The following is a 26,482-nucleotide window of genomic DNA, read 5'->3' on the forward strand; positions in this document are numbered from 1 at the left end:
ATAAATACTTTAACTTCAGTGTATTACAGATAGTGCTACAAAGAATACTTGTAGGAACTGGGGTTGTTGCTCAGTGGTAGTGCTTACCTGGCATGTGTGAGGCCCTAGGTTCAATCCTCAGCACCACAAAAAAATTTTTTTTTGTAAAAAATTCGTTGTCAACTAAAAAAAATTAAAAAACAAAAAAGAAGAAAACTTGTATAACATTCATACTTGTGCATGCCCATGCACTACTGATTCCTGGAAGTAGAATGCTGGGTCTAAGAATATGCACAAGCCAGGTGCAGTGGTGTGCACACCTGTAATTCCAGCAGCTCAGGAGGTTGAGGCAGGAGGATCATGAGTTCAGAGCCAGCCTCAGCAAAAAGCAAGGTGCTAAGCAACTCAGTGAGACCCTGTCTCTAAATAAAATACAAAAAAGGGCTTGGGATGTGGCTCAGTTGTTGAGTGCCCCCAAGTTCATCCCTGGCACCAAAAAATATATATATATACACACACATATATGTGTATATATCTCTGTGTTTGTATATATATGTATGTGTGTGTATGTATATGTATACACACACACACACACACACACAAAGCTATTCAGGAGGCAGAGATGGGAGGATCATAAAATTGAGCCTAGCCTGAGCAATTCAATGAAATACAACCTTTCAACCAACCAAAAAAAAAAAAAACCATACAGAATAAGGTAGTGATTAGATGGCCTTTTTTTGGGGGGGGGGGGCACTAGGGATTGAACCCAAGGTCTTATGCATTCAAGGTAAGCACTCTACCAACTGAGCTATAACCTCCCTAGATGGCCATTTTTCTTTACCCAAACAGTGTGGCCTAACCTGGGCTACCATCTAATGTTTTATTTAAATTCAGAATATATTTGTCTTTCCTATCAGTACTAAAGATAACTGCAAATGAACAAAGTTTATTTGCACTCTGAGTAAATTGTACCCCTCTATAATTATTTCCCACATCTCAATTTCTAGCTATAGTATATAGATGTTCACAAGAGTAGCAAATATTTTCATGATATAATTTTGTAGGGTGTAGAAGTGGAGGCCAACTGGTGCCAATTTTTTTGTTTATGTGTCACTGTTTCCAAAGAGCATTTGGATCAACTAGTTAATAGAATTCCCTGATCTAATACAAAACAAGTTAATTTTCTCAGCAGTAAGCGTATAATACTATACAAAGCTATGTGCCTCATAACAATATGAGCTCCTTTTAGGACACTATTCTGTTTTATCTGAATCCCCAGGACCTAGTACTTTACACATAACAAGTATTCAATAAAAATTTTGCAGGTATTCTCATAGTCAACTGAGCAGCTGTGCCCAGTGTTAGGAAGGGACCATTGAGTGATAACAAGACCAGGTGTTTTTAAGTTCCACAAGGGATTCTGATGTGTTCAAAGTGAGAAGTACTATCTTGTAGCTGTGGGTTTCTTAGTGTTAATGGTAGCTGATAGAGGTGTTCCATTATTTTCTTGTCATAAGGCAGGTTTAGTCATGCCTTATTAGTGTAGAGTCTGGAGACTTCTAGAAACTCACATACTATTAGCATGTAATGATTGTTCTAAAACTCCTAATCACACTAAGCTTTGCTGGATGCTAAGATCCCTCAGAAAAGAGGTGTACCATCACACAGGAAAATATTGCACATCACTCCTTTATTATACTGATCTGGAAAAAAGATTTATTACAGTTATGCTAAATGAGTACTGGGCCTTTGTGGTAGGGCCAAGCAACTGGAACAAGACTCAGAAATCAGACACAGTAAAAGACACGCTTGGACATGATCAAGAGGCATTTCACTGCCACAAAACAAGGCAGAGGAGAGATTCTCTAAGATACATAGCAAGATACACTCCTGCACCTTATAGGCCAAGGAGCTTATCCCATATTGGTGTGAGGAATGGCTTAGTTTCTGGTGACCACATGTGGGACTAACCACCACTAAAAAAAACCCAGAAGGGTTTTTTTTTAGTATTTATTTATATATATATACTTTTTCTTTAGTGAAAGTAAATGTAACAAAAGTTAGGGTTGATCCCAACATTCTGGAGCCAGCTCCTCTGGGGTCAGGGATTTGTCTTTCTTAAATCACCATGGAGGTTACTTTCGTATTCCACTGGAATGACTAGAGCACCCTGCTTCCCATCTTCCCAGTGACCTGAATACAGAAGAGTACAGAACTGGCTCTTTGAAATACAAACAGGCTCTCTGGTTTCTTCTCATTGGTCATGCCTTGCCACAATTCCTTCCTACTTTTCTCAAGAAAAAAAACCCAACAACTACAACCTCAACTCTTCTGGATATGAGGAGGCTTCCCTGGGCTTAGATTGAGAACCTGTGCCCCAGAGTTTCTATTCTGATTACAATCTACAAAGGGAGTGGGTGCAGGAGACAAAATGCTAAAATTAAAGTGGGAACTACTGGTCCCCATCTGCAGCTACAACTTAAGATGCCCACAGATGTGGTCAGTATGGTGATGCAGGAGAGAGGTGCAAAGGAATGGATGGACAGGGTCTTCCTTGGTACAGTAGTCTGCGATCTTGCCTTTATTTCTTTGCCTTGCCCTGTGCAGCCACGGCTTCCATCGCTTTACGAACGGTCTCTTCATCCCCCAGGAACTGCATGGGCTTGATGGGCTTCAAGTTCTTGTCCAATTCGTAGACAATGGGAATACCAGTTGGCAGGTTCAGCTCCATGATGGCCTCTTCAGAGAGACCTGAAAAGAGCCATCCTGATCAGCCACACAAGGTATGAATCCACATCACCCCTCTAGGTTTACTCTTCATCCCCCAGGTGAGAAAAGACTTTGGTAGGAATTAAGACCCTTTTCTGATCTTTGTAATAGTAATTAGATATTTATAATAATAGATTGATTCCATAAGGAGTGGCCTTTAGGACTAATTTCTCAAGCCACTAAACTGAAAAGCAAGGAAAAAAGTGTGAGAATGTACACAAGATTATGGGGTGGGCCACCAACAAACTACAGAAAGGTGCATACTACAGATATATCCCTACCTAGTGAGATCTAAACCTACAGTGAAGCATGACTATCCACATCCCAAACATCCTATATAGTCCATCCTTCTGTGAAAATTTGGCACTCTAGGCTTCTAGATCCTCAAAAGCTATGGCACTCTGGGCTTCTAGATCCTCAGAAGCTAAACAATGTAAGATGGAGATTTATATGTGAAATTGAGCCAGGCTGAAACTGAAGAATATTTTATCAATAGTTTCCATCCTCGTCCAGAGATGGCCATCTCAAACTATCATAAATATTTTTCTGAACCAGGTCTAGAATAGGACCTGAGGTTCTGCATGTATAACAAGTTGTCAGGAGTTCAGCTGCTACTGCTCTGCCAACAAATTTTGAGAAAGGATAAGTGTCTTATACTTACTTATACCACTATAAGTCAATCTAAATTATCTAAGGCTATCAGTATGTTGGCCCTTTCCCAAGGGTCTCCTTTATACTAAATTATGTCCCTAATTCGGGAAGTTCTGCTTTATCCATCCCTGAGGGCCCATCTAAAAAATGCACATACCCTCCAGATGCTTGACAATGCCCCTAAGGCTGTTGCCATGGGCTGCAATCAGAACGCGTTTCCCCTCCTTTATCTGGGGGACTATTTCTTCATTCCAGAAGGGCAGAGCTCTGGCAATGGTGTCCTTCAGACTCTCACAGGAAGGCAGCTGATCTTCAGTAAGGTCTGCATACCTACGATCCTATACAACAACAAAACTTGTTTACCAATTATTACCAGTAGCATTCAATAAATGGCTTTCAGAATGTATAATAATTCTGCCATTCCTCATCTCCTAAGGAGTTAAGGGATGGATGAAGTTCTCTCACCAAGGTTCAGCACATAGCTGCCAGCTTAGGAAAAAGGATCATTATCCTGCCACTCCCTCCCCCACTACTCAATACAAAAGAAATATAACTTAGAAAAGTTATGCAATAAGAATTTTCCCAGTTCATTTTAACTTGTGATTGATTTAGGAAGCTTAAGAATGGGTTTTATAAAATAATATGACAGTAGAGGTACAAATATGGAGATAAAAATTCTTCTGAAATAAATACTCAATTCATATTGTAACTAGCAGTCATTCATTGGTAGAGGAAAGACTCCATTAACTATTTTATCATAAATTATAAGCTCAATGGGACCAGGAAACTACTAATAAAAGTTTAAAAATAATAACAATAACGAGGCCCTGATTCTAACCTCTGGTTCTAGGTGAAGTGATCAAACAGGTTTACCCATACCTTACTGATATTGCTGTAGAAGGGGTGATCAGGCTCCATTGGAGGCGGTGGGACATCATAGGAGCGCCTCCATATCTTTACCTGGGCCTCGCCATGCTTGGCAGCAGTTTCTGCTTTATTGAGGCCAGTCAGACCCCCATAGTGCCGTTCATTGAGGCGCCAAGTCCTCACCACTGGCAGCCACATCTGGTCAATGGCATCCAGCACTGTCCAGAGGGTTCGGATTGCTCTTTTCTGTACTGAGGTGAAGCAGATGTCAAATTCATAGCCAGCATCTGAAAATTAGAAGTTCCAAGTGCTAAGTTAACCAAGTTCACTCTGAACCATAATTTTTTTTAACAAATCTCTTATACAGGTATCCGAATTAAAATTATTTGGCAAATATTTTATTTTGTATATTTCCATAGTAAATGTGATATCATGCCTTTGAGAAAACAAATTTTGTTTGTTTTTTGGTACCAAGGACTAAACTCCGGGGCACTTAACTACCGAGTTGCACCCCAAGCCCTATTTTGTATTTTATTTAGAGACAGGTTTTCACTGAGTTTCTTAGGCCCTCGCTGAGTTGCTGAGGATGAACCGTGATCCTCCTGCCTCAGCTTCCAGAGCTACTGGGATCACAGGCATGCGCCAACAAAATTTGTTGACTTATGTATATATCTCCTAGTAGATCCCTAGTAATGCATTTACCCTAAGACCTAATGTACTGACAAATTAACCTGAGGCATGTGCTTGTATGCTAATTTCCAAAATAGTGTTTAAACACTTGGGGAGAGTGGGGTGTGCTGGGGATTGAACCCAGGGCCTGGGTCCTTAGCCCATGTGTAAACACATTTTAAGAATTTATTTCTACCAGGCACAGGGGTGCATAACGTAATCCCAGCTGTTCAGGAGGCTGAGGCAGGAGGATCACAAATTCAAAGCCAGCCTCAGCAACTTAGCAAGGCGCTAAGCAACTTAGTGAGACCCTGTCTCAAAAAAACAGAAAGGACTGGAATGTGGCTCGGTGGTTAAGGACCTCTAGGTTCAATCCCTGGTACCAAGAAAAAAAAACCACCACCCAACTTAGAATCTCTTCCTAAATAGTAACAGCTAACATTTCCAGAGGGCTTACCATTGGTATGGCACTTTGTTTTACTTAGTCTTCATAACAATCCTATGAGGTTACAATCCATTTTACCAGATGAGGGAAATAAAGATATGAAGAGATAAGCAAATTATCCAAGATTACAGACACTATTTGGACAAATAAAACCTAGGCTGTAGGCTGTCTGTAATCCTAGTGACTTGAGAGGCCTCAAGTTCGAGGCCAACCTCAGCAACTTAGTGAGGCCTGAAACAACTTAATGAGACCTGTCTCAAAATAAAAACTAAAAGGGGCTGGAGTTGTAGCGCAGTGGTAGAGTGCTAGCCTAGGATGTGTGAAGCACTGAGTTTGATCCTCAACACCACATAAAAATAAATAAAATAAAGGTATGGTGTCCAACTACAACTAAAAAATAAATATTAAAAAAAAAAAAACTAAAAGGGCTGGGGATGTAGTGCTAAAGTCCTCTGGGTTCAATCCCTTATTACGCAACCACCACCACCACCCCCTGCAAATAAAAACAACCCTAGGCTGAGGGGATTCTGAACCCAACCCCAACTCTTTTCTGTGCTGGAACTGAACCCAGGGCCTCATGAATGCCAGGCAAGCACTCTACCACTGAGCCACATTCCCAGCCCCCAAACCCAACTCTTAACCACCATCTATCTCTAGCTATCTCCATTTTCCTAACTCCTAAGGATGCTGGTGTTTGTATTAGTTTGAAATATCACTTCTGATACTTTAATTAGACCTCTAGTTTTGGAAAAATGGGATTTTAAAATCCTAAAAATCAGAACACAGCAAAAGCTAAATAAAACTTCAGTTTGTTGCATGAAATTGTATCCTCAGGACAAGGCTGACTAGACTTGGCTATTGTCACCTACTTAACCACCTTTTCCTTTTGGGAATCAGGAAAAGTGTGGAAGTCCTTAATCCATCACTCCTTTTTACCATAGTAAAAAGTGCTAACCTATTCTCTAAGTCTTCTCCCAAAATTAGCAGAAACCATTCAATAAAAAAAGTAAATACTATATTCTGTATGAGTCTTTTATTTTATTTTTATTTTTGCAGTACTGGGAATTAAACCCAGAGCCTCATGCATACTAGAAAAGTGTTGTATGACTTAGCTACATCCTCAACCCTTTTTTTTTTGAGAGAGAATTTATGTATATATATATATATATATATATATATATATATATATACACACACACACACACACACACAAAAGTTTTCGGTGGACACATCTTTATTTTATTTTTATGTGGTGCTAAGGATAGAACCCAGCACCGTGCACATGCCAGGCCAGCGTGCTACCACTTGAGCCACATCCCCAGCCCCATCCTCAGCCCTTTTTGATACAGGATCTCACTAAATTGCCCAGACTGGGCTCCTCTGCCTCAGCCTCCTGAGTAGCTGGGATTACAGTAGTCATATAGTACCAGTGGCACCCAACTATCTGATTCCTTTATAAATTAATCACTAATTCTCCATACATATTAGTTATTGTATGTCAGATTGTAATTAAGAGTTATGTTGGCCTGGCCAATAAGTTACAATGAATCAGTCTTGTTTCATCAAATGATTTTCCCACCTGAATGAGGAGACAACTTTTTCCTTTTGGGAATCAGGAAAACATTCTTGTTCTCCACAACACTACAAGGTCCTCTTCAAATTTTAGCATAGATGGGCACCATGACACAGGCCTGTAAGCCCAAAGGCTCGGGAGGCACGCAAGTTCAAAGCCAGCCTCAGCAAAAGTGAGGTACTAAGCAATTCAGTGAGACCTGTCTTTAAATAAAATACAAAATATGGCTGAGGATGTGGCTCAGTGGTTGAGTGCCCCCAGAGTTCAATCCCCCGTACCCCCCAGCCCATAAAAAGAGCCAATAGGGAATGGAAAGATGAACCATCAGGAAACCCAACATCACCATCACCAAGAGAAAAGACCACAGATATCTTCATTGATCCTAAGGACCAGGCTGAGGAGACTTGGCTACTGTCACCTACTTAGCCACCTCCTCCCTAACCTAAAGGGAAAGAATGACTCCCAAAAAAGGCTGAGTCACTAGGAAGTGAATACCTATAGTGCAAACCTCAGCTCCCATGATGAAAAGCTACAGGCTGTTTAATTGCAATTATTTCCACTTGCAATGGAGTATCTATCTCACTTTGGATACATGAATAGTCCCAGAGGAGAAAAGTACTTCCCATTAGGACTCTTTAAAGAGAATGCTAAAGGATCAGAAGCATAAAGCCTTTTCCTTTGGCTTGCCCATTAAATCAGGGTACAACCAGGGATAGGGTGAATGGTGTAGTGTGGACTCCATTCTCCCCAAGGTACCCTTTCTCTACCTTAACATGGCATGGGGAAACAGTTCTCACTAGATTCCTGCTGAAACCAACTCTTAACCACCATCTCTAGCTTTCTCCATTTTTCCTAACTCTTAATGTACAAATCCTACTATTAACTGAAGCACAAAAGAATTTAATATATGTATTTAAGATATCTTATATTACTAGATTATTCATAATGATCATCAGTTTTTGCTTTTGGTCTTATTCTAAAATGTAATTATTTGTAATGCACACAACACATTAAAATTTTTTATCTGATTTTTCTGAAATTTAATACTAACAATATTTTAAAACTGAAATGGGGCTGGGCATGATGGCACAACTGCAATTCCAGTCCCAGGGGGACTGAGGCAGGAGGATCAGGAGTTCAAGTCTGGCCTGGACAAACCAGTGAGATCCTGTCTCAAAAAAAAAAATTTTTTTTTAAATAAAATAAAAAATAACAGCTGGGTGTTCTTGAAGATCAGGAGAGTATCCGTGGGTTCAATCCCCAGTACCATGAAAGAAAGAAGACTGAAATTGGGTTTGTTATTTTACAGATATTACCAGTTTAACCATTTGATGGTCTTAGAGGACTTTGTCCTGGGCTAAGCATCAGCAAAACACCACAGAACTACACAGTTCTTCCTGCCAGAGAACCACAGAACCAAAGAAAATGGCCTCCTTTACTAGTACTTTTCCTTTAGGGCCTCTCCTAGATGCCGAGGTTAAAACAGGCCATCCCAGAGCGTTCATATCTGCCCTCCCAACAGGATTACATTTCTCAGACTTTCCAAAGCTTTGCCCCTTTCAAAAGGATGTACAATGGAGGCCAAGAAGCTAGAGATAGCAACTTGGGGTCAAATATCAGCACCACATCAACCATGCATATAATCCTTTCATATACCTGTTTTGTCCAAAGATTAGAGGGGACCAGGGCAGGATCTGCCTTAGTCATGAGTGAAAGCACTTCAATAAAGGGATTCCTTATTAGAATTCCAAAATCACAGAGATGGGTCAAGCCAGAATAGGCAAGCATTTTCTGGGCCACTTCCACTTTTCTGGGCCTTTGTCCTTTGCCAATAGCCCGCCAGTTCCTCACACCTACCTGTTACTCCACCCAGAAATGGGGTAAGGACCTTGGACTAATAAGCAGATACGACCTTGAACAAATCACCTTTCCAATCCTCACTTTTCCCATCTATAAAAGGGGGACAAGGAGGGATAGGAAGGAAAGGATTTTTATGGAGCTACTTTAGAAACTATCAACTCAAGTCCTTCATCACTCACTCGGTTGCAATTGGATGCGTTTTGGATTCAGTATTTGTGGCAGGTTAGTTAACTGCAAAGCAGTCCCCAAGCACGCGGATTTCTCTTGAAACAGGTTATGCACCCGTAGCGAGTCTCACTCCGGGTACTGCAGGTAAGAGCCTGCCAGTGGCCTGCCGCTTCGCTACCATCTGCAGCAGTTCCTTAAAAAGGCCAGCCACTGGAAGGCACCAGGCACTTTCCATGAGCCCCACGCCCTGGGAGAACCCTACAATGGCCTACCGATCGCAGGCGGCCCCATCTCCAGGAAAGCCACCCCTGAAGTGTAAATTCTCAGGCTAAAAGGGGAGAAATTGCGTCTAGGCGATGTCCCCAACTGCGCAATGGGCTGCGAAGCAACTAGCCGCGTCCTCCTCCCAGCACGGCCCCTCACACTCCACTGGGTGACCTTGAGCAAGTCGACTCCCCACGCTGTGTCCGCTTCCCCAGTTGCAAATTAAACTGCTGGAGAGAGGCTGCGCAAGCTATCGGCCCTGTTCCGAGGCTCGCACTAGGGGTGCCTCTGAGGCCGGGCGCCTGACTCTTTCACACCGCCCCCCACGACCAAGCCCGCTCGGTACCTCGCAGAGCCTGCCCGCCGCGCTTTGCCTCCTCGTGGCCCGCCGGGCTCAGGTCGGCGTCGTACCAGCCGCTGAAGCGATTCTCTAGGTTCCAGGCGCTCTCACCGTGCCGAATCAGCACCAGCTTGTAGGCAGCCATGGCGGCGAGGTAAGGATGCGGCGCCGACTAGAGCTTGCAGAGATTCCGGAGTCAGCCCGCCCCTCGGCCGCGCCTGCGCGCTCGCAACCCACGCCCTGTTCCCGCGCGCTTTCTCTACTAAATCTTTCCACTTTCTCCGGAACGCCCTCCGCCCGCCAGGTGTACGCATGCGTTCTATGCCGTAGTTGCAGCCAGTTTGGGGGGGGCGCGCTCCGGAACACAAGAGCGCATGCGCTCTCCATCGCCGGCCCCGCATCCGCCGCGGCGGTCACGGAGCGCACGTAAGCACGAAGGGCGGCGGGGCCTTAGGCTTGCACGCTGCCTGGTGATAAGGTTGGGCGGTGCACTTGATGTGGTCCTTCATGAGCCCCTATCCTTTGAACCGCTAGGTAATCCCAAGTTTTTGTTCCATCTGTACACAGTTTGATTCACAACTGCGTTCGAGTCTTCATTCATCCATCTTATGTACTTTGAATCACCGAAAGGTCGCAAAACCTATCTCAGCCTGGGCTGAAAAGTGAACATGTGGTTCTTACCTGGTACCTGAATCGATTCTGCCTGAAAGTGCTTAGCATACGGTGGTAGTCGCGCCAGGCATGGTGGCACATACCTGTAATCCCAGCTACTTGGGCAAGACCAGTCTGGGAAACTTAAGGAGACACTCTCAAAATTGAATTAAAAAAACGGGATGTAGCTCAGTAGTAGAGTGCTATCCTAGCTTGTGGAAAGTTCTGTGTTCAATCCCCAGTACCACGAAAGAAGAAAAAAAAAGTTGTTGCTGTTTCACGTCAGTAGGATACTGGTCTTTTTACTCTTACTTTACAGATGAGGACCCTGACTCTGCTGATTCCATAACCCTGCTCCAGTCTTTGTCCACAGCTTCTTGTTGATGTTTCCCCCTACAATCATGAAGCAAACGCTAGGCCCCTTCAGACATTCTGGAAATTGGTGGATTCTGGTCACTGCCAGGGCCCATTTTTGCCCCAATTAGTAATTGAAAATATCTGCCTGTTTGGGCCGCCTTCACCTGCGCACATCCCTTCTTCCTGGTTTATTTCAATCTAGCCACTTTAATGAACACTAAACATGTGCCAAGCAGTGAGAAAGTCGAATTCCTGCCCTTCAACACAAACGGAGGTCAAAGAAGACCCACATCTGAACAGTGAACAAAAGTCTGCTGCTTGCTGTATTTTGACAGGAGAGCTAGAAGAGTTTTTAGCCAGGGAAGGTGGTATACACCTGTAATCCCAGCAACTCTGCAGGCTGAGGTAAGAGGATTGCAGGTTCAAAGCCAGCCTCAGCAACTCAGCAAGGCCCTAAGCATCTCAGCAAGGTCCTAAGCAACTCAGCGAGACTTTCAAAATAAAAAGGACTGGAGCTGTAGCTCAGTAGTAAAGCACCACTGGGTTGAATCCCCAGTACCAAAAAATAAGAGAAAAAGGGGGCCCTGAGGATGTGGAGATATAGCTCAGTGATAAAGCATCCCTGAGTTCAATCCCTGGTACCAAAAAGAAAAAGGAAAAGAAAAAGATTTTTAGCATGCACTGGTAAAGCACCTACTATATGCCAGGCAGCCTTATTAAGTGCTTTAAACACTAACTCATTCAAATCTTCCTATCTTCCTAGGACCCCTGAACAGGCACTCCCCACTTATACAGATGAGGAAAGTGAGAATAGGGTCATTTGAACAAGGTTACTGGAACCAGGATCCAAGCCTAGGCTAACTGGCTCCCAAGTCCATGCTCTCACCTATACACCAACCTCCATTTTTTTTTTTTTTTTTTTTTGCATTTTAGGTATTTGTTGACCCCAAAGAGTGGAAGAAAAGATTTCAGAGGTAAAGAAAAGGCCCTTTAGGAACTTCAAAAATCAAAACGTGGACTGGGGCTGGGACTCAATGGTAGAGTGCTCACCTAGCATGTATGAGGCATTGGCTTCTATTCTCAGCATCACATATAAACAAATAAATAAAATAAAAATCCATCAACAACTAAATATATATATATATATATATATATATATTTTAAAAAATCAAGGGGCTGGGGTTGTGGCTCAGCGGTAGAGCATTCACCTAGCACATGCAAGACCCTGGGTTCGATCCTCAGAACCATATAAAATTAAATAAATAAATAAAATAAAGGTATTATGTCCATGTACAACTAAAATTTTAAAAATAAATAAATAAATAAAAACGCATATGACAGGTTGTAGATAAATTATTATAATACCTACTGTTTGTAGAAGTTTAACATGTTGTGTTTATTATCTCAACCCTCCAACAATTCATATAATGTAGCTACTCATACAATTGTGTTCCACAGATGAGGAAACAGAGAGAAAGACTATGCACACAATCACAGCAGGAAGTGAAGGAGACACCAGGACTCAAACCCAGGCAGTTCAACGGCCTAGTCTGCACACTAACCACAGCACCCCATTGCCTCCCTCTTCTGCAGCTGGGAAAAGATGGAATTCAGTGTCAGAGAGGTGGCTGGAAGGAGAGCAGCTCTAAACGTTGCACCAAGAAACTCATGGGACTCCAGGACTGCACAGCTGGAACTGCCCTCCCAGCAGGATGGCTGATAAGGGGATGACTAGCCGCAGGAAAAAGAGCAAGCAAGATAACTAGAATTCTTTGGCAGGAGGCCAAGGGCATCTGTGCCACCAGCCCTGGGAAAAAACTAAGGAATATGCTTTATTTCCTTCACCAATCCCCTCTGCCTCCAGAAGGAATCTCTCATCTCCTTGAAACTATGATGAACTCTGGAAATTCTGTGCCTCACAGAGTATTTACCTTGGATTAAATTATCTCAGAGTTGTGTTTTTTGCTGTTTTGTTTTGTTCTGCAGTACTGAGTATTGAAACTGGGCTACACACATGCTAGGCAATTCAGTTACTCCACCACTGAACTACATCCCAGCCCTTATTATTTTGAGACAAGTTGCTTCTAAATTCCCCAGGTTGGCCTGGAACTCAAGATCCTCCTGCCTCTGCCTCCTGAGTACCTGGGATTACAGGTGTACCACCATGTTTGACTACCTCACTATTTTTCATGAACCTATTCAACTGCAAATTCCTTGAGGATGAGTACCACATATTTACATATTTCATACACCCACACACATGCAGGTAACAATATGCTTTGCCCTTTGTAGTGTCCCTGAATGTCCCTTAGTGTCAGAGCTGGGTGAGGCCTCAATAGTCCTCCACTGCAAGTGCCCATCTCCTGTCACTCCAGTTCACATTGGAAAGATGAGGAAAGTGAAGAAAACCATTTGAAAGAGCAGGAGATGAGCAAGAGACCAGATTTATCAGTAACAAGTCAGAGACAATCCATGGGGAAGGGCCTCAAGGTTGGGACTTGTTATGTGAGAAGAGAAAGGCAGGTGCACAGAGATCCAGAGAGAGAGTAGATGGGAGGCCATGCCTGCCCATAGGACCCTGAAGGCTGTGCATCCAGAAACAGAATTCCTGGGCAAATATAGGACCCTAGTCAGTGTCTATCACAGCATCTCAAATCTAAGAAGTTTAAAGCTTATCAAACCAAGATTTCTTAAATGTTGGTAAAAGGTAGGAATAAATCAGTGTATGTCACCCTCCACTATTTTTTTGTTTCGTTTTTAATCTTATCTCTTTTGAACACAAGACACAAAGACACGGTTCAGGACTGACTCCTGAGCTCAGGATTCTTAACAGTTTTCCAACCACAAGGGTATGGGTTAGGACAACTCAGAGAAGGATAACCAGAAGTCACAGCCATTACCCTCCACTGTCCCTCCAGAACAGAAAACGCTTCCCTGAGCCTTCTTTCCCCATTTATTTTCCCCACTGAAAAATAACTTCCTTATCAAGTACTGAACATTCAGTGAAGGCCCAGATTTAGAATGAGTGGGGCGAGCCTCGTCTCCAAGGGATGGAAGAGGGGTGGTTGCTGTTCAGCCCTGGGACTCCCTGTGAAGACACCACATGTCTTTACTTGCAGAACCATCTTGCAAACTCATCACCAGATGTTCAGCTCTCTGCTTCTGAGGAGAGGATTTATGAGAGAGGGAGAGAGGGAGGGAGAGAGAGAGAGGGAGGGAGAGAGAGAGAGAGAGAAGCCAAACTGATGACTGGCTTCTAGGAAAAGGAGCTGTCCTTTCTGTCGGGTTGAAATGCCATTGAAAAGGAACAGAGTCAGAGGAGAGTTCTGGACAGGGTAGTGGCTTTCTCTAGGACGCCCCCGACAACACCCCCTCCCCCAACCTCAAAACCACTCATCTTCAGGCTGGAGTGTTCTGCTCAGCTTTGGTACAAGCCCTTCTCTCTAAATTATGGAGTTGTTTGGTCTCTGAGAAAAGACTACAGGGTTTGCACCATAACCATCCACCATGACCCTGTGTGCGAAGCCAAGAAGATGACCATGCTCAAAGCGTGGCAGTGTATAAACCTTCTTGTTCCTTCTACCCTCATGCATATTCAACTGTTTCCTTACTCTATATTTTCTTAGATTAAATTCTGAGTACAAAACAGGTACTTTGTTATTTGCACTAAATGTGTCTGAAGTTTAATGACTGGCTAGCAGTTGGTAGTATGTTAGTCCATGATTCTCTGAGAAGCAGTTGCCAAGATAGGACTTGGAGGAAGGGTGTCAGGAGAATTGCCTGTGACAGGAAATGGGGAGGGGGAGCGCAGTGGCACTCTGAGTGAAAGAAGGTTGGGTGGCCAGAAGCATCTTAGACTGCAAGTGTTTTCTGAGGAAAATTCAGCAGTCTGTTGGGGAGTCCTTGAGTCAAAGTCACCCTGTCTCCTTGGACGGGGACTACCTGGGTATCCTGTTGTGGGGATGTTAAGTCATGGGCAAAGGCAGCCCTAGGGCAGTGCAGTCTCTGGGGGGATTTCAGAGTGAAGTAGGTGGGACCCTGGTCAACCAGCTTCTTGCTATATCAGATCAGAAGGCTGTATTCTCCTGGCCACCCCAGTACACTTTATGTTTCTCAGAAGAGTCTTTAGGTTAGCACTCAGTGAATACTGACTGACTGACTAAGGAAAGCCATTGTAGGTAGATGTCAGATGATGGCAAGGTAACCAGATTTCCATAGGCCTATTAAAAATTTTGCCAGGGTGCAGCAGGAAAACTGATGGCCTTTATATTTCTGACTGCAGTGGAAGAAAATGGCCTATCTGAGCTGGCACTAGGAACAGATTCAGGGTTGTTCAGCCTCAGAAGTGTGGACAAGAAAAGAACAACAAACAGAAATCCACGTGAGTTCCTTAAATTGTTAAATGAGTCCACAGGACTTAGCAAGTCCACTCTTAGCCATACACTCAAGATAAATTAAAACTTGCCTATCCAAAAGCTTATACATAAATGCACATGAATGTTTATGACAGTTTATTCACAACAGCTGGAAGATGGAAACAACCCAAATGTCCATTAACAGGTGAATTGATAAAATATAGGACATGTACACAGTGGAATGCTATTTGGTCATAAAAAGAAATGAAGTAGTGACATAGAGTACAGCATGACTTAGCCTTGAAAATATGCTGAGTGAAAGAAGCCAGGCACAAGGACCTCAATTTATATGACTACACTTATGTGAAATATTCAGAACAGGCAAATCTATAGTGACAGAAGGAAGATTAGCTTCTGGGGCTGGGAGGAGTGAGGTTATAAATAAGGAGCACACGATTTCTTTTTGAGATCATAAAAATGTTCTCAAATTGTGGTTAAGTTATACACATCTATGAAGATATTAAAAACAAATTGTACACTTTCAGTGAGTAAAGAGGCCTATAATCCAATTCTGGAAACTGATGCAGGAGGATCACAAGTTGCAACCAATCTCAGCAATTTAGTGAGACCCTGACTCACAGTAAAAATAAGAACAACTGGGGCTATAGCTCAGTGGTAGAGAGCCCTAGCGTTCAATCTCCAGTTACAAAAGCAAAGAGGAAAAAAAGTGTGTATGATACGTGAATTATATTTCAACAAACCTGGTTTCTTTAAATATTTATTTTTTAGTTGTAGTTGGACATAATACCTTTATTTATTTATTTTTATGTAGTGTTGAGAATCGAACCCAGGGCCTCGCACATGCTAGGTGAGCACTCCACTGCTGAGCCACAACCCCAGCCCTATCAACAAAGCTGTTTTTCAAGAAGTTGTAATTATTAAGAAACAAAATCCACAAAAGCCCTTGCTCCATGGGAGGAAGTGGGCAGGTGGCTCTGGGGAACCTAAAATGGTGGCCCTGCTGTGGGAAGACGGCAGTCAGGGTTCTCTGGTGCAGCTCAGGGATATTCTCAGGAGTGTGACTGGGCAAGAGCAGGAGGGTCTCACCTGAGTGTGGGGACACATTCCTTGCTAATAAAAATTGGAAAGGGCCAGGATGTAGCTCAGTTGTAGAGTACTTGCCTACATGTGTAAAACCTGTGTCCAATCCCCAGATCCACACAAAAAAAGTAAAAAATAAAAATAAAATAAACAAAAGACAACACAGGTTTCTGCTCACTGGGAGACATAAGAAGAGATAAAGGAAAGGCGTCAGAGAAGAAGGGGCAAAATGTGGCCCTGAGGTCTGGCCAGGGGAGCCACACTACCCACTGATGCCTCACATCTCCCTTACAGGACAAGGGACTGGGAATCAGTCTTTTGAGTTCCATTTCTGATTTGATGTTCCTCTTCCCAGTCGCTAATTTCCCTGTGCTGGGAACTCCCTGGCCCCAGGAGGTTAGAGAGGTAACAAATGCAACCTCAGGGGCACACCCTGGGCCAGGCCAAAATTTTATAGCAGCCAGCCCAAAAACCTTCCTTCCATGAGCAAAGGATCCTTTGTTAAAGCAAAATAACTCCTGGAAGAGGGAATGTTTTGAGCTACCAGTTACCTGGCAGGGGGACAATTCCTACCAACAGAAAGACTGTTCTGTTGCCATGACAAGAAGTCACCTCCATGACCAGTTTTAAATCATTTAATGAGGACAACTTGTCTCCATGTGGCCCAACAAGGACAACTTGTCTCTGTGAACATGGTCTGAAAGCCAGCCCACTGGCCACAGTCACCCTGCTGTTGACCAGCCAGCCCCACCTCTATTTCCTCCCAGGGCACCCCCCACTGAGCCTAGCACTTTCCACACTATGAGGTCACTTCTGTCGTGCACTCCTAAAGATGGGACCTGACTTGCACAGCTCCGCCTTCCTCAAGCAAGAAATACATTCACACCTTCAGCTCTTTTTTTTTTTTTTTTTGGTGGGGGGGCAGGGGTAGGGCTGCTACTGGGGATTGAACTCAAGGGCACTCAGCCACTGAGCCTCATCCCCAGCTCTATTTTATATATTTTTTTAGAGACAGGGTCTCGCTGAGTTGCTTAGTGTCTCACTTTTCCTGAGGCTGGCTTTGAACTCACAATCCTCCTGCCTCAGCCTCCTGAACTGCTGGGATTATAGGCATTTTTTTTTGCCTGGCCATCACCTTCAGCTTTTTATTTCAGGACTGCTGGCCTCCTGCAGCAATGGTGTGCCAGGCATTTTATGTGCATCACTTCATTTGAGCCTCATAACAGCAACCTATTTTCAGATGCAATGCTGTGACACAGAAAGGTCAGCTGCCCACCCCAGCTCACACAGCCGGAATGTGGCTCCAAACCCAGGCTAAGTCCAAAGCCTGGACTTTAACATCACAAGCAGCTGCAACTGTGCTATGTGCGGCCTAAAGTGCTGCCGGGATGACAAAGGCCCTCTCCCTTTCCCAGAGCTTGAGTCCTAAGTTAAACACCCAGGCCATCTGCTACTGCTTTGTCTTGGGCAACAGGCTGACCCTCAATTTCCCTTCTTCCTGCCCAGTTTTGTAACAGATTACAACCCCAATGACCTAAAATTAACCTTCCTGCCCCTCCAGGCCTCAGTGCTTTGGGTGTGGCAGCTTTGTTCCTTCCAAATGAACCTTGCAAACAGGTTTTAGAGCAGTTGCTATGGGGGGAGTTCCTGGCAAAGATTTAGATCAGTCAACTCCTGCCCCATCAGTCAACTCTGTGCCTTTGGAGGTGTTACTGAACCCCTCTGGAGCCATGTTTCTCCTCTGTGAGATGAGGACACCTACCAAGTCCTCCTCAGATCATAAGTGAGAAGGTATTTTTCAATCCCTAAGAGTTTTGGGGGTAACATGAATACATTACATTTATTACCTGCTCATTGCACACCAGGCAGTGTGCCCAGCACCTAACATACATTAGCTTATTTAGTTCTCACAAATCCTATGGGTAGGTGTTCTTATCATCTCCATTTTATATGTGGAAAACAGATTCAGAGAGTTAGGTGTCCTGCTGAAGGTCACACAGCCAGTGGTTACTTGAGTCCCAACCCAGAGGGACTAAATGCAGTATCTATCTTATGGCTAAGAATGGTATTTCCTAGGGGCTGGTGTTGTGGCTCTGCAGTAGAGCGCTCACCTAGCACGTGCGAAGCCCTAGGTTCGATCCTCAGCACCACATAAAAATAAATAAGTAAAATAAAGGTATTGTGTCCAACTACAACTAAAAAATAAAAAAATATTTTTTAAAAAAGAATGGTATTTCCTAGCATATGTAGCCGACCATGGACAGGGCTAATATTCCTAGGTTGAAGTCATCACTGGAATTCAGAGGTGGGAGTTTGTCCTTCACCATGGACATGAGCCCTGTGTGGACATGAAACCTGTGGGGTAGTGGGAGAAAATATGCTCAGCATATCTGGATGCCTCTTGTCCCCTGTCTTCTGGTGCCATATGGTTCCTGGAGGAGGCTCTAAGCAGATACTTTCAAGACAGAGGCCCAGTAAGTGGCCTGTGGTTGGCCCCTCAAAGCCTATTCTACGCTGGTGATTCATCCAGACACTATATCTAGATATCTTGAAGACTCATTTTGGAGGTAAGCAGATTTCCGTTGACCAGGAATAGTGTGGGAAGGCGGAGCCTCAGAATCTCCCCATCGGATTTTGCAAAATCCCAATCTTCTCAACAGCATTGCTTTCTTTCTATAGGGGTTTAGCCAAACAGGTTGTTTGAAGAGCTCCCTCTGATGGACAAGGTGAACCACTGCATCCTTTGCAAGGTCTCACTAGTAACTGTTCATATTTTGACATAGACACGTTTTCAAATTGAACCTTCACAGTAGCCCAGTGGATTTAGTATTATTATAGCAGCTTAAAGAGCAAAAAATAGACGCTTAGAGAGTTTAAGATAAACCCAACACTTTCTCTGCTTTTTCTTAGCAATTGTCCCCAAGTCTCTGGTGTCTAGCACTATCTCGCTTGCAATAGTTTCCACACTATGTGTCCCCTTCCTCCCTAAACCACCAGTTCCCTTTTATCAGTCCTACCACCCAGGTCTCAGCCTGGGTCCCAGGAGTGGGGCCCGTGGTGGGGGTGGAGCTGTTTCCTGGGGCCAGAGGGACTGGGGCCCAAAGCTGGTGCTGACTTCTGTCTTCTCTGTACTGATGCTTTCTTTCATTAACAGTGTGCACAAAATCCTTTCTATTTTCAGACCACTTAGGTAGTGTAAGATTTATACAGACAAGAATACAAATTATAAGCTCACAGCTCAGTGAATTATTTCTCAGTGAACATATCCACATAAACTCCAAAAGATGATGAAATAACTACATCTTTTATACTAACTCTGTTATTACCACCTCCTGATAATCTGTTGTTCTGACTCCTAATGTAGATTAGTTATGCTTTTTTTTTCTTTTAAAGAGAGAGTGAGAGAGGAGAGAGAATTTTTAATATTCATTTTTCAGTTCTCGGGGGACACAACATCTTTGTTGTTATGTGGTGCTGAGGATCAAACCCGGGTCGCACGCATACCAGGCGAGCGCGCTACCGCTTGAGCCACATCCCCAGCCCGATTAGTTATGCTTTTGAACTTTATCTAATAGAATCATGCAACATACATTGTTTTGTGCCTGGAGTCTTTCATTCAAGTTAGACAATAGGTGCCGTTGCACATAGTAGTAGTTTGTTCTTTTTTTTTTTTTTTTTTTAGAGAGAGTGATAGAGGGAGAGAGAGAGAGAATTTTTTTTTTAATATTTATTTTTTAGTTATTGGCGGACACAACATCGTTGTTTGTATGTGGTCGCGCTACTGCTTGAGCCACATCCCCAGCCCTAGTAGTTTGTTCTTTCTCATTGCATTTACTATGTAGAAGTTAATGTGTATGGTTGAATGCTATAGCAATTCATTATATATTGGTAAACTATTAACAGTAAAATGGGTAAAAATTTATTTTATTATTTCCAGTACTGGATTATTATGAATATCCTCTTCTTTCTCTAAGTAAGCTTCTCTATTGGTGTATATACAGGAATTTAATTGCTGGATTGTAGAGTAGGATTATGTTCAGTTTTAGTAGACACTACCACATAGTTTAACAAAGTGATTGTATCAATTTTATACTCCCACTATATAGATAGCCAGTTGCTCCATATCCTTACCAACATTAGTATCACTAATCATTTTTTAATTCTTTTTTTTGGGGGGGTACTGGGGATGTTTTTTTAACTTTAAAAAAATTTTTTTGAGTTGTAGATAGACACAATACCTTTATTTTATTTACTTATTTATTATATGGTCCTGAGGATCAAACCCAGAGTCTCACACATGCTAGGCAAGTGTTCTATCACTGAGCTACAGCCCTAGCCTTGGGTACTGGGGATTTAACCCAGAGGCACTCTAGCCACATCCCCAGCCTTTTTTAAAAAATATTTTGAGACAGGGTCTCACTAAAAATAAAAACAAAAACAACAACAACAAAAAAAAAACCCTAAGTTTCTTAAGGCCATGCTAAGTTGCTGAGGCTGGCTTTAGTTTATTGTGATCTTCCTACCTGAGCCTCCCAAGTCTCTGGGCTTACAGGCATGCACCACTGCACCGGACTACAATCAATAATCAATTTAATTTTAGCCGTTCTGGTGGGTACGTAGTGTCATTTCATTGTAGTTTTAATTTTTAATTTGCAAAGCAAATCTAGAACACAACTGGCTGCTTTTTTTCTTTCTGCAGGCCAAACTCATGTTCACACTTTCAGGTTTGGAAAGGTCTCAACTCTTTCGAAATCAGATTTTTTCTGAAGTAATGGAAATGTAGATTATTATTTTTTTTTTTACCTTCAAAGGAATTCCAGTTTTATAAGGCTCCCTCCTAGGGCCAGGAGTCTCTTGGCATGGCCCTGGAGTAAGAGACCAGAGAATTCCTAGCAACAGAACTTCTTTCCTAGCAACACCCCCGGGCTCTGAAGGAAAGAGCAAAAGTAAAACCGGATGTTGACTGTTTTGCCATAGTAACGCTTGCAATTCCGGAAGTAATGCCAGAGGAAGAGGAAGTGAGGCGCACCGAGCACCCACGTGGATTCTCTGCGTGTTTCTGCGTCTCTGAAACCCGGTTCCCTGGGCTTGCTGGGAACCACGGTTTAGTCAACATGGGTCGCTCGGGGAAGTTGCCCTCAGGTGTGTCAGCTAAATTGAAGCGCTGGAAGAAAGGCCACAGCAGTGACAGCAATCCCGCCATCTGTCGCCACCGCCAGGCTGCCCGCAGCCGCTTCTTCAGCCGGCCCTCAGGTAACCGGTCCCTGAGACCCGAGCAGGGCCGCCTCCTTGTTTTGAACTGGCCTGAGTCTGGGCGGGTCCGGGTCCTCTCGAGGTCCGGGGCCCAGGTATAGGGACTTTCACGTCTTAGGTTGTCTGATCTGAAACTCACTGTGAAGGCAGCCCTTCCGTTTCACAGATGCGGAAACTGTCCACAGTGGAGAAATGACTTGTCCAGGGTCCGCGGGTGTCGGAGTTGGGACGCGGGACTGACTAAACTTGGGCGCTGGGGCTCAGTGGTGGAGCGCTTGCCTCGTATGTGTGAGGCACTGGGTTCGATCCTCAGCACCACGTAAAAAAATAAGCAAAATATAAAGTTATTGTGTGCATCTACAGTTTTTTTTTTTTTTGTACTGGGGATAGAACCTAGGGCCTTGTGCATGCAAGGCACAACTAAGAATATTTTTAAAAAGTAAACTTAGGTGGCTCTCCAGAGAGGCTTTCATCTTTATATGTTCTCCCGGCCTCTGAATTTAACTCCCGGACGACTCCCTGGACGCTTATGCCATCCGTACAAGGGAACTGTTGGGGAGGGTTCCCTTTCGCATTGGCTTTCTAAGTTTTAGGCACACCGTGGGCCGCCAAGGCAGATCGTGTTCAGAATTCAGTCGGGTGGGGGACAGGGGACCGGACCAGGCTGCTTTGTTTCACAGGGTTGTCCGTTTTGTCTCCAAAAGGAGGTTTGGGTTGAAGTGCGGGGCCTTACCTTGTGCCTCTGGTTCTCAGGCAAGAGCGACCTGACAGTTGATGCTGTGAAGCTGCACAATGAGCTGCAGTCAGGATCCCTGCGCTTGGGCAAAGGCGAAGCCCCAGAGACGGCCATGGACGAAGATGAGGAGCTGGCTCTTACCCAGAAGTCCTCGGCCACCTTCCTCAGTGGCCTCTCTGACTGCACAAATGTCACCTTCAGCAAAGTACAGCGCTTTTGGGAGTCCAACTCAGCGGCCCACAAGGAGGTAGGGAGGCTGAGAAGGGTGTGGGAGACGGGCTCATGCGTTTTATTTTCCTCCAGTCTTGGTGACAGCAGCTGGTTTCTGAATGATGTGTCATCTCTCCTACGCTTTGTGCCCTTACATATTAATTCCTCCTAGGGCAGGTTTCACTTTCCACTTTTTGTAAGAACATTTTCCCTGCTGAGTATAAAGTTCTGAGGAATATTTTCCAGACATTTGTCTCCACACTATACCTAACCCAGGACATTGTACATAGAATATTTTCAAGAAACATTGAAAATATGTCAATTTGGGCTGGGGATGTGGCTCAAGCAGTAGCCCGTTCGCCTAGCATGTGTGCGGCCCGGGTTCGATCCCCAGCACCACATACCAACAAAGATGTTGTGTCCCCCAAGAACTGAAAAATAAATATTAAAAATTCTCTCTCTCTCTCTCTCTCTCTCTCTCTCTCTCTCTCTCTCTCTCTCTCTCCTCTCTCCTCTCTCTTTAAAAAAAAAGAAAGAAAATATGTCAATTGTTGAATTAATTAATGCTGAGTGAGAGTGATTATAAAATGTCTTATTTAGCAAAATTAAATTTTATTTACCTTTAATTCTATTTATACTTTAAAGTTATGTGTATCTGTAATTTTCATTGTTTAAATGAAAAATGTTGAAATTTAAGGTGATGTCAATAGAATAAAATGTGATAGTTATTCTCCCAATTTGACTCTTCCCCAATGGCTACTGTATATGGGTCATAAATAAATGACCTAGCCAGGCATGGTGGTCTGTGCCTGTAATCCCAGCAGCTGGGGAGGCTGGGGCAGGAGGGTCATGAGTTCAAAGCCAGTCTCAGCAAAAGCAAGTGCTAAGCAACTCAGTGAGATTCTGTCTCAAAATACAAAATAGGGCTGAGAATGTGGCTTAGTGGTTGAGTGGCCCTGACTTCAGTCCACAGGACCAATAAATAAATAGACAGCACAGTGATGTAAAGGGAGCCACGTGTATAATTGAAAATTTTCTAGTTAGCTACATTAAAAAAAGAAACAGGTGAAATTAATCTGTTTTTTTCTCCCTCAATTTTCAGTGAGTATTGAACCCAGGGATATTCCACCACTGAGCTATACTCCTAGACCTTTTGTTTGTTTTTTATTTTGAGGCAGGATTTAAATTGCCCAGGATGGCAATCCTCTTGCCTCAGTCTCCCAAGCAGCTGAGATAACACATATGTACCACCATGCCTGGAAAATTTTAATATATTTTATATAAATATATTTAATTTAATTTATTATTATTATTTTAATATACAACCAATATTTTTTAAAATGAGCTTTTTCCACCCCACCTCTAAGAGAGGGTCTTGCTGTGTGGTCCAGGCTGACCTGAAACTTCTAGGCTTTAGCAGTCCTTCTGCCTCACCTTCTGAGTAGCCAGGACTATAAGCATATGCCAATATACCTGCTTCAAAAAAAATGAAAGGTACATTATTTTTATGATATTAAAAGTGTGGGGCTGGAGATACAGCTTAGTTGATAAAGGGCTTGCCTCACATGCACAAGGCCCTGGGTTTCATCCCCTGTACCACACACACACACACACACACACACACACAGTGTGTAACCAGGCATGGTGATACATGTCTGTAATCCCAGTTGTTTGGGAGACTGGGGCAGGAGAATCTAAATTCAAGATCAGTCTGGGAAACTTAGCAAGACCCTGTCTCAAATGTAAAATGAAAAATAGAAAGGGCAGTGGATATAGCTTAGTGGCAGAGCACTCCTGGATTCAATCTCAAAACAAAACAAAAACAAGTGGGGGCTGGGGATGTGGCTCAAGTGGTGGCGCGCTCGCCTAGCATGCGTGCGGCCCGGGGTTCGATCCTCAGCCCCACATACAAAGATGTTGTGTCCGCCGAGAACTGGAAAATAAATATTAAAAAAAATTCTCTCTCTCTCTCTCTCTCTCTCTGTCTCTCTCTCTCTCTCTCTCTCTCTCTCTCTCTAAAAAAAAAAAAACAAAAACAAGTGTATAATTTACCTTTACTCCTGTATTTTCACACTTGCATATTAAATTTTTATTGGAGCTGGGCCTGGTGGCACATACCTGTAATCCCAGTGGCTTGGGAAACTGAGGCAGGATGACAGATTCAAAGCCAGCCTCAGCACCTTAGTGAGGCCCTTAGCAACTTAGCAAGACCCTCTCAAAATAAAAAATAAAAAGAGCTGGGGATGTAACTCAGTAGTAAAGCACCTTGTATTCAGTCCCCAGTACCAAAATAAAAAATGGGCGGTTTATTGGAAATACTTGATTTTAACATTTACAGTTGCAAAAGTAGAGTTACATACCAGGTTGTTCTAAGTATATGTTTCCCAAAAACTGGATCAAGTGTTTGTTGTTTTTGCTGGTTTGGTGCTGAGGATTGAATGCAGGACTTCACACATGCATGCCTGACAACTGAACTACATCCCTAGCCCAAGTATTAGTTTTTAAATTTAATTAGAATTAAAAAAATATTCTATTCTTGGGGCTGGAGTTTTAGCTCAGTGGTAGAGCTCTTGCCTCACATGCATGAGGCCCTGGGTTCGATTCTCAACACCACATAAAAATAAATAAAATAAAGATATTGTGTCCATCTGCAACTAAAAAAAATTAAAAATGAAAAAAAAGAAAAAGAAATATTCAGTTCTTTTGTCCTAGCAGCTACATTTTAAGTATTTAGTTCTTGTCAACATTACTGTTCTAGGAGTTTTTTTGTGTATTTTTTACTATATTTGGTTATTTGGATTTACCAAAATATAATTGTTTTATGTCCATTGTTCTCCAACTTTTCCCCATTGAACAGTATAGAAAGTACACTGAAAGTACATATTTGTAACTCATTCTTTTCAATGACTGTACAGCATTTAAATTTGTCATTATCAAATAATAATAGTAATTATTAATTCACTGTTGATGACTGCTTGAATGTTCCAATTTGTTGTAGTGAACATACTTGTGCAAAAATCTTTTACACCTTTAGGCAGGTATTTCTATAAGAAATGGATTCTTTTTTTGAAAAGAAATTCTAATTATACATGACAGTAGAATTTATTTTGACATATATACATGGAGTATAACTTCTCATTCTTCTGGTTGTACATGATGTAGAATTACATTGGTCGTATAATCATATATGTACATAGGATAGTAATGTCTGATTAATTCTACTGTCTTTCCTATTCTCATTCCCTCTCCCTTTCCTTCATTAGAAATGGAGTCTTTGAAGTGAAGTTTTAGTATTCATGTTCTGAGTTTTTCAGTTTGCTAGACCTATGGGGTGTACCCCAGCTCTGAGTGCTTATCCATCTCTAGGCTTTATGATTTTAGTTTGTGAAGAAAGGGAAGCCAACCCAGATCGGAGTGGCTTCCAGATATATCACAGGTGCCTTCTTCCTCTTGCAGATCTGTGCAGTTCTGGCTGCTGTCACCGAGGTGATTCGCTCCCAGGGAGGGAAGGAGACGGAGACTGAGTACTTTGCTGCTCTGGTGAGTGCGTGCACCTGGGGGTTCAATAGGTTAGTCAGACTACAGAGAGCAGACAGGTGTCCCTGGCCTATAGGGACAGAAAAGGACAACTTTGAACAGGTGAAAGTGCTTCCATTGTGCTCAGGCAACTTGGTAAGGCTGTAGGTATTTTTTCTTGTAACACAAAAGTCCACTGTTCTTCCCCCTGCCCTCTTCCCCCGCCCCCATACTAAGGATTAAATTCAGGGTGCTTTAGCATTGAGTACATTCTCAGCCCTTTCTATTTTTCATTTTGAAAGAGGACCTTACTAAATTGCAGAGAGTTTCACTGAATCACCGAACCCGTCTCAAACTTTTCAACCTCCTGCCACAGCTTCCTGAGTCATTGGGATTACAGGCGTGCACCACCATGCCTGGCTACTACTTTCTTCTTTCTTTACTGGTTCTAGGGATTGAACCTGGGAGTGCTCTACCACTGAATTGCATCCCTACCCCCATCTCCTTTTTTTTTAGGCAAGATCTCATTAAATTGCCTATGCTGGTCTCGAATTTGCAATCCTCCTGCCTTAGTCTCCTAAGTAGCTGGGCTTGTAGGTGTGTGCCACTTTGTCCAGATGATTTTTACATTTTATAAAAGATTATTAAGCATATACAAAAAAGAATATGCAACAAAGATCATGTTAGCCTCTAAAGTATAAAATATTCATTATTTAGA

At 43.0% G+C, this 26,482-nt stretch overlaps 2 protein-coding genes and 1 long non-coding RNA gene across 3 annotated transcripts in view; 2 read left to right on the top strand and 1 right to left on the bottom strand.

Moving 5' to 3' along the window:
• Nucleotides 1-1,652: 1,652 nt before the first annotated feature.
• Pgam1 (phosphoglycerate mutase 1) lies at nt 1,653-9,861 on the bottom strand. The gene is made up of 4 exons (XM_005335272.5): nt 9,592-9,861; nt 4,279-4,553; nt 3,557-3,737; nt 1,653-2,730 (listed from the first exon to the last, which is right to left on the bottom strand). Exons 1-4 carry the CDS (start codon nt 9,728-9,730, stop codon nt 2,561-2,563), a joined length of 765 nt encoding a protein of 254 aa, XP_005335329.1. The 5' UTR covers nt 9,731-9,861; the 3' UTR covers nt 1,653-2,560.
• Nucleotides 9,862-10,125: 264 nt separating this feature from the next.
• Nucleotides 10,126-12,551, top strand: LOC120885750 (uncharacterized). The gene is made up of 3 exons (XR_013430794.1): nt 10,126-10,998; nt 11,527-11,567; nt 12,052-12,551. It is a non-coding gene; the product is annotated as an uncharacterized LOC120885750 (long non-coding RNA).
• Nucleotides 12,552-21,055: 8,504 nt separating this feature from the next.
• Nucleotides 21,056-26,482, top strand: part of Rrp12 (ribosomal RNA processing 12 homolog) — a 34,512-nt gene continuing 29,085 nt past the window's right edge. The window contains exons 1-3 of the mRNA XM_005335273.5: nt 21,056-21,302; nt 22,056-22,285; nt 25,705-25,788. Coding sequence (XP_005335330.2) covers nt 21,164-21,302; nt 22,056-22,285; nt 25,705-25,788 — 453 coding nt within the window. The 5' untranslated portion in view covers nt 21,056-21,163. The remainder of the gene's footprint in view (nt 21,303-22,055; nt 22,286-25,704; nt 25,789-26,482) is intronic.

Source organism: Ictidomys tridecemlineatus, chromosome 1 (genome assembly GCF_052094955.1).
Source record: "Ictidomys tridecemlineatus isolate mIctTri1 chromosome 1, mIctTri1.hap1, whole genome shotgun sequence".
In the NCBI taxonomy this organism is placed as follows: domain Eukaryota; kingdom Metazoa; phylum Chordata; class Mammalia; order Rodentia; family Sciuridae; genus Ictidomys; species Ictidomys tridecemlineatus.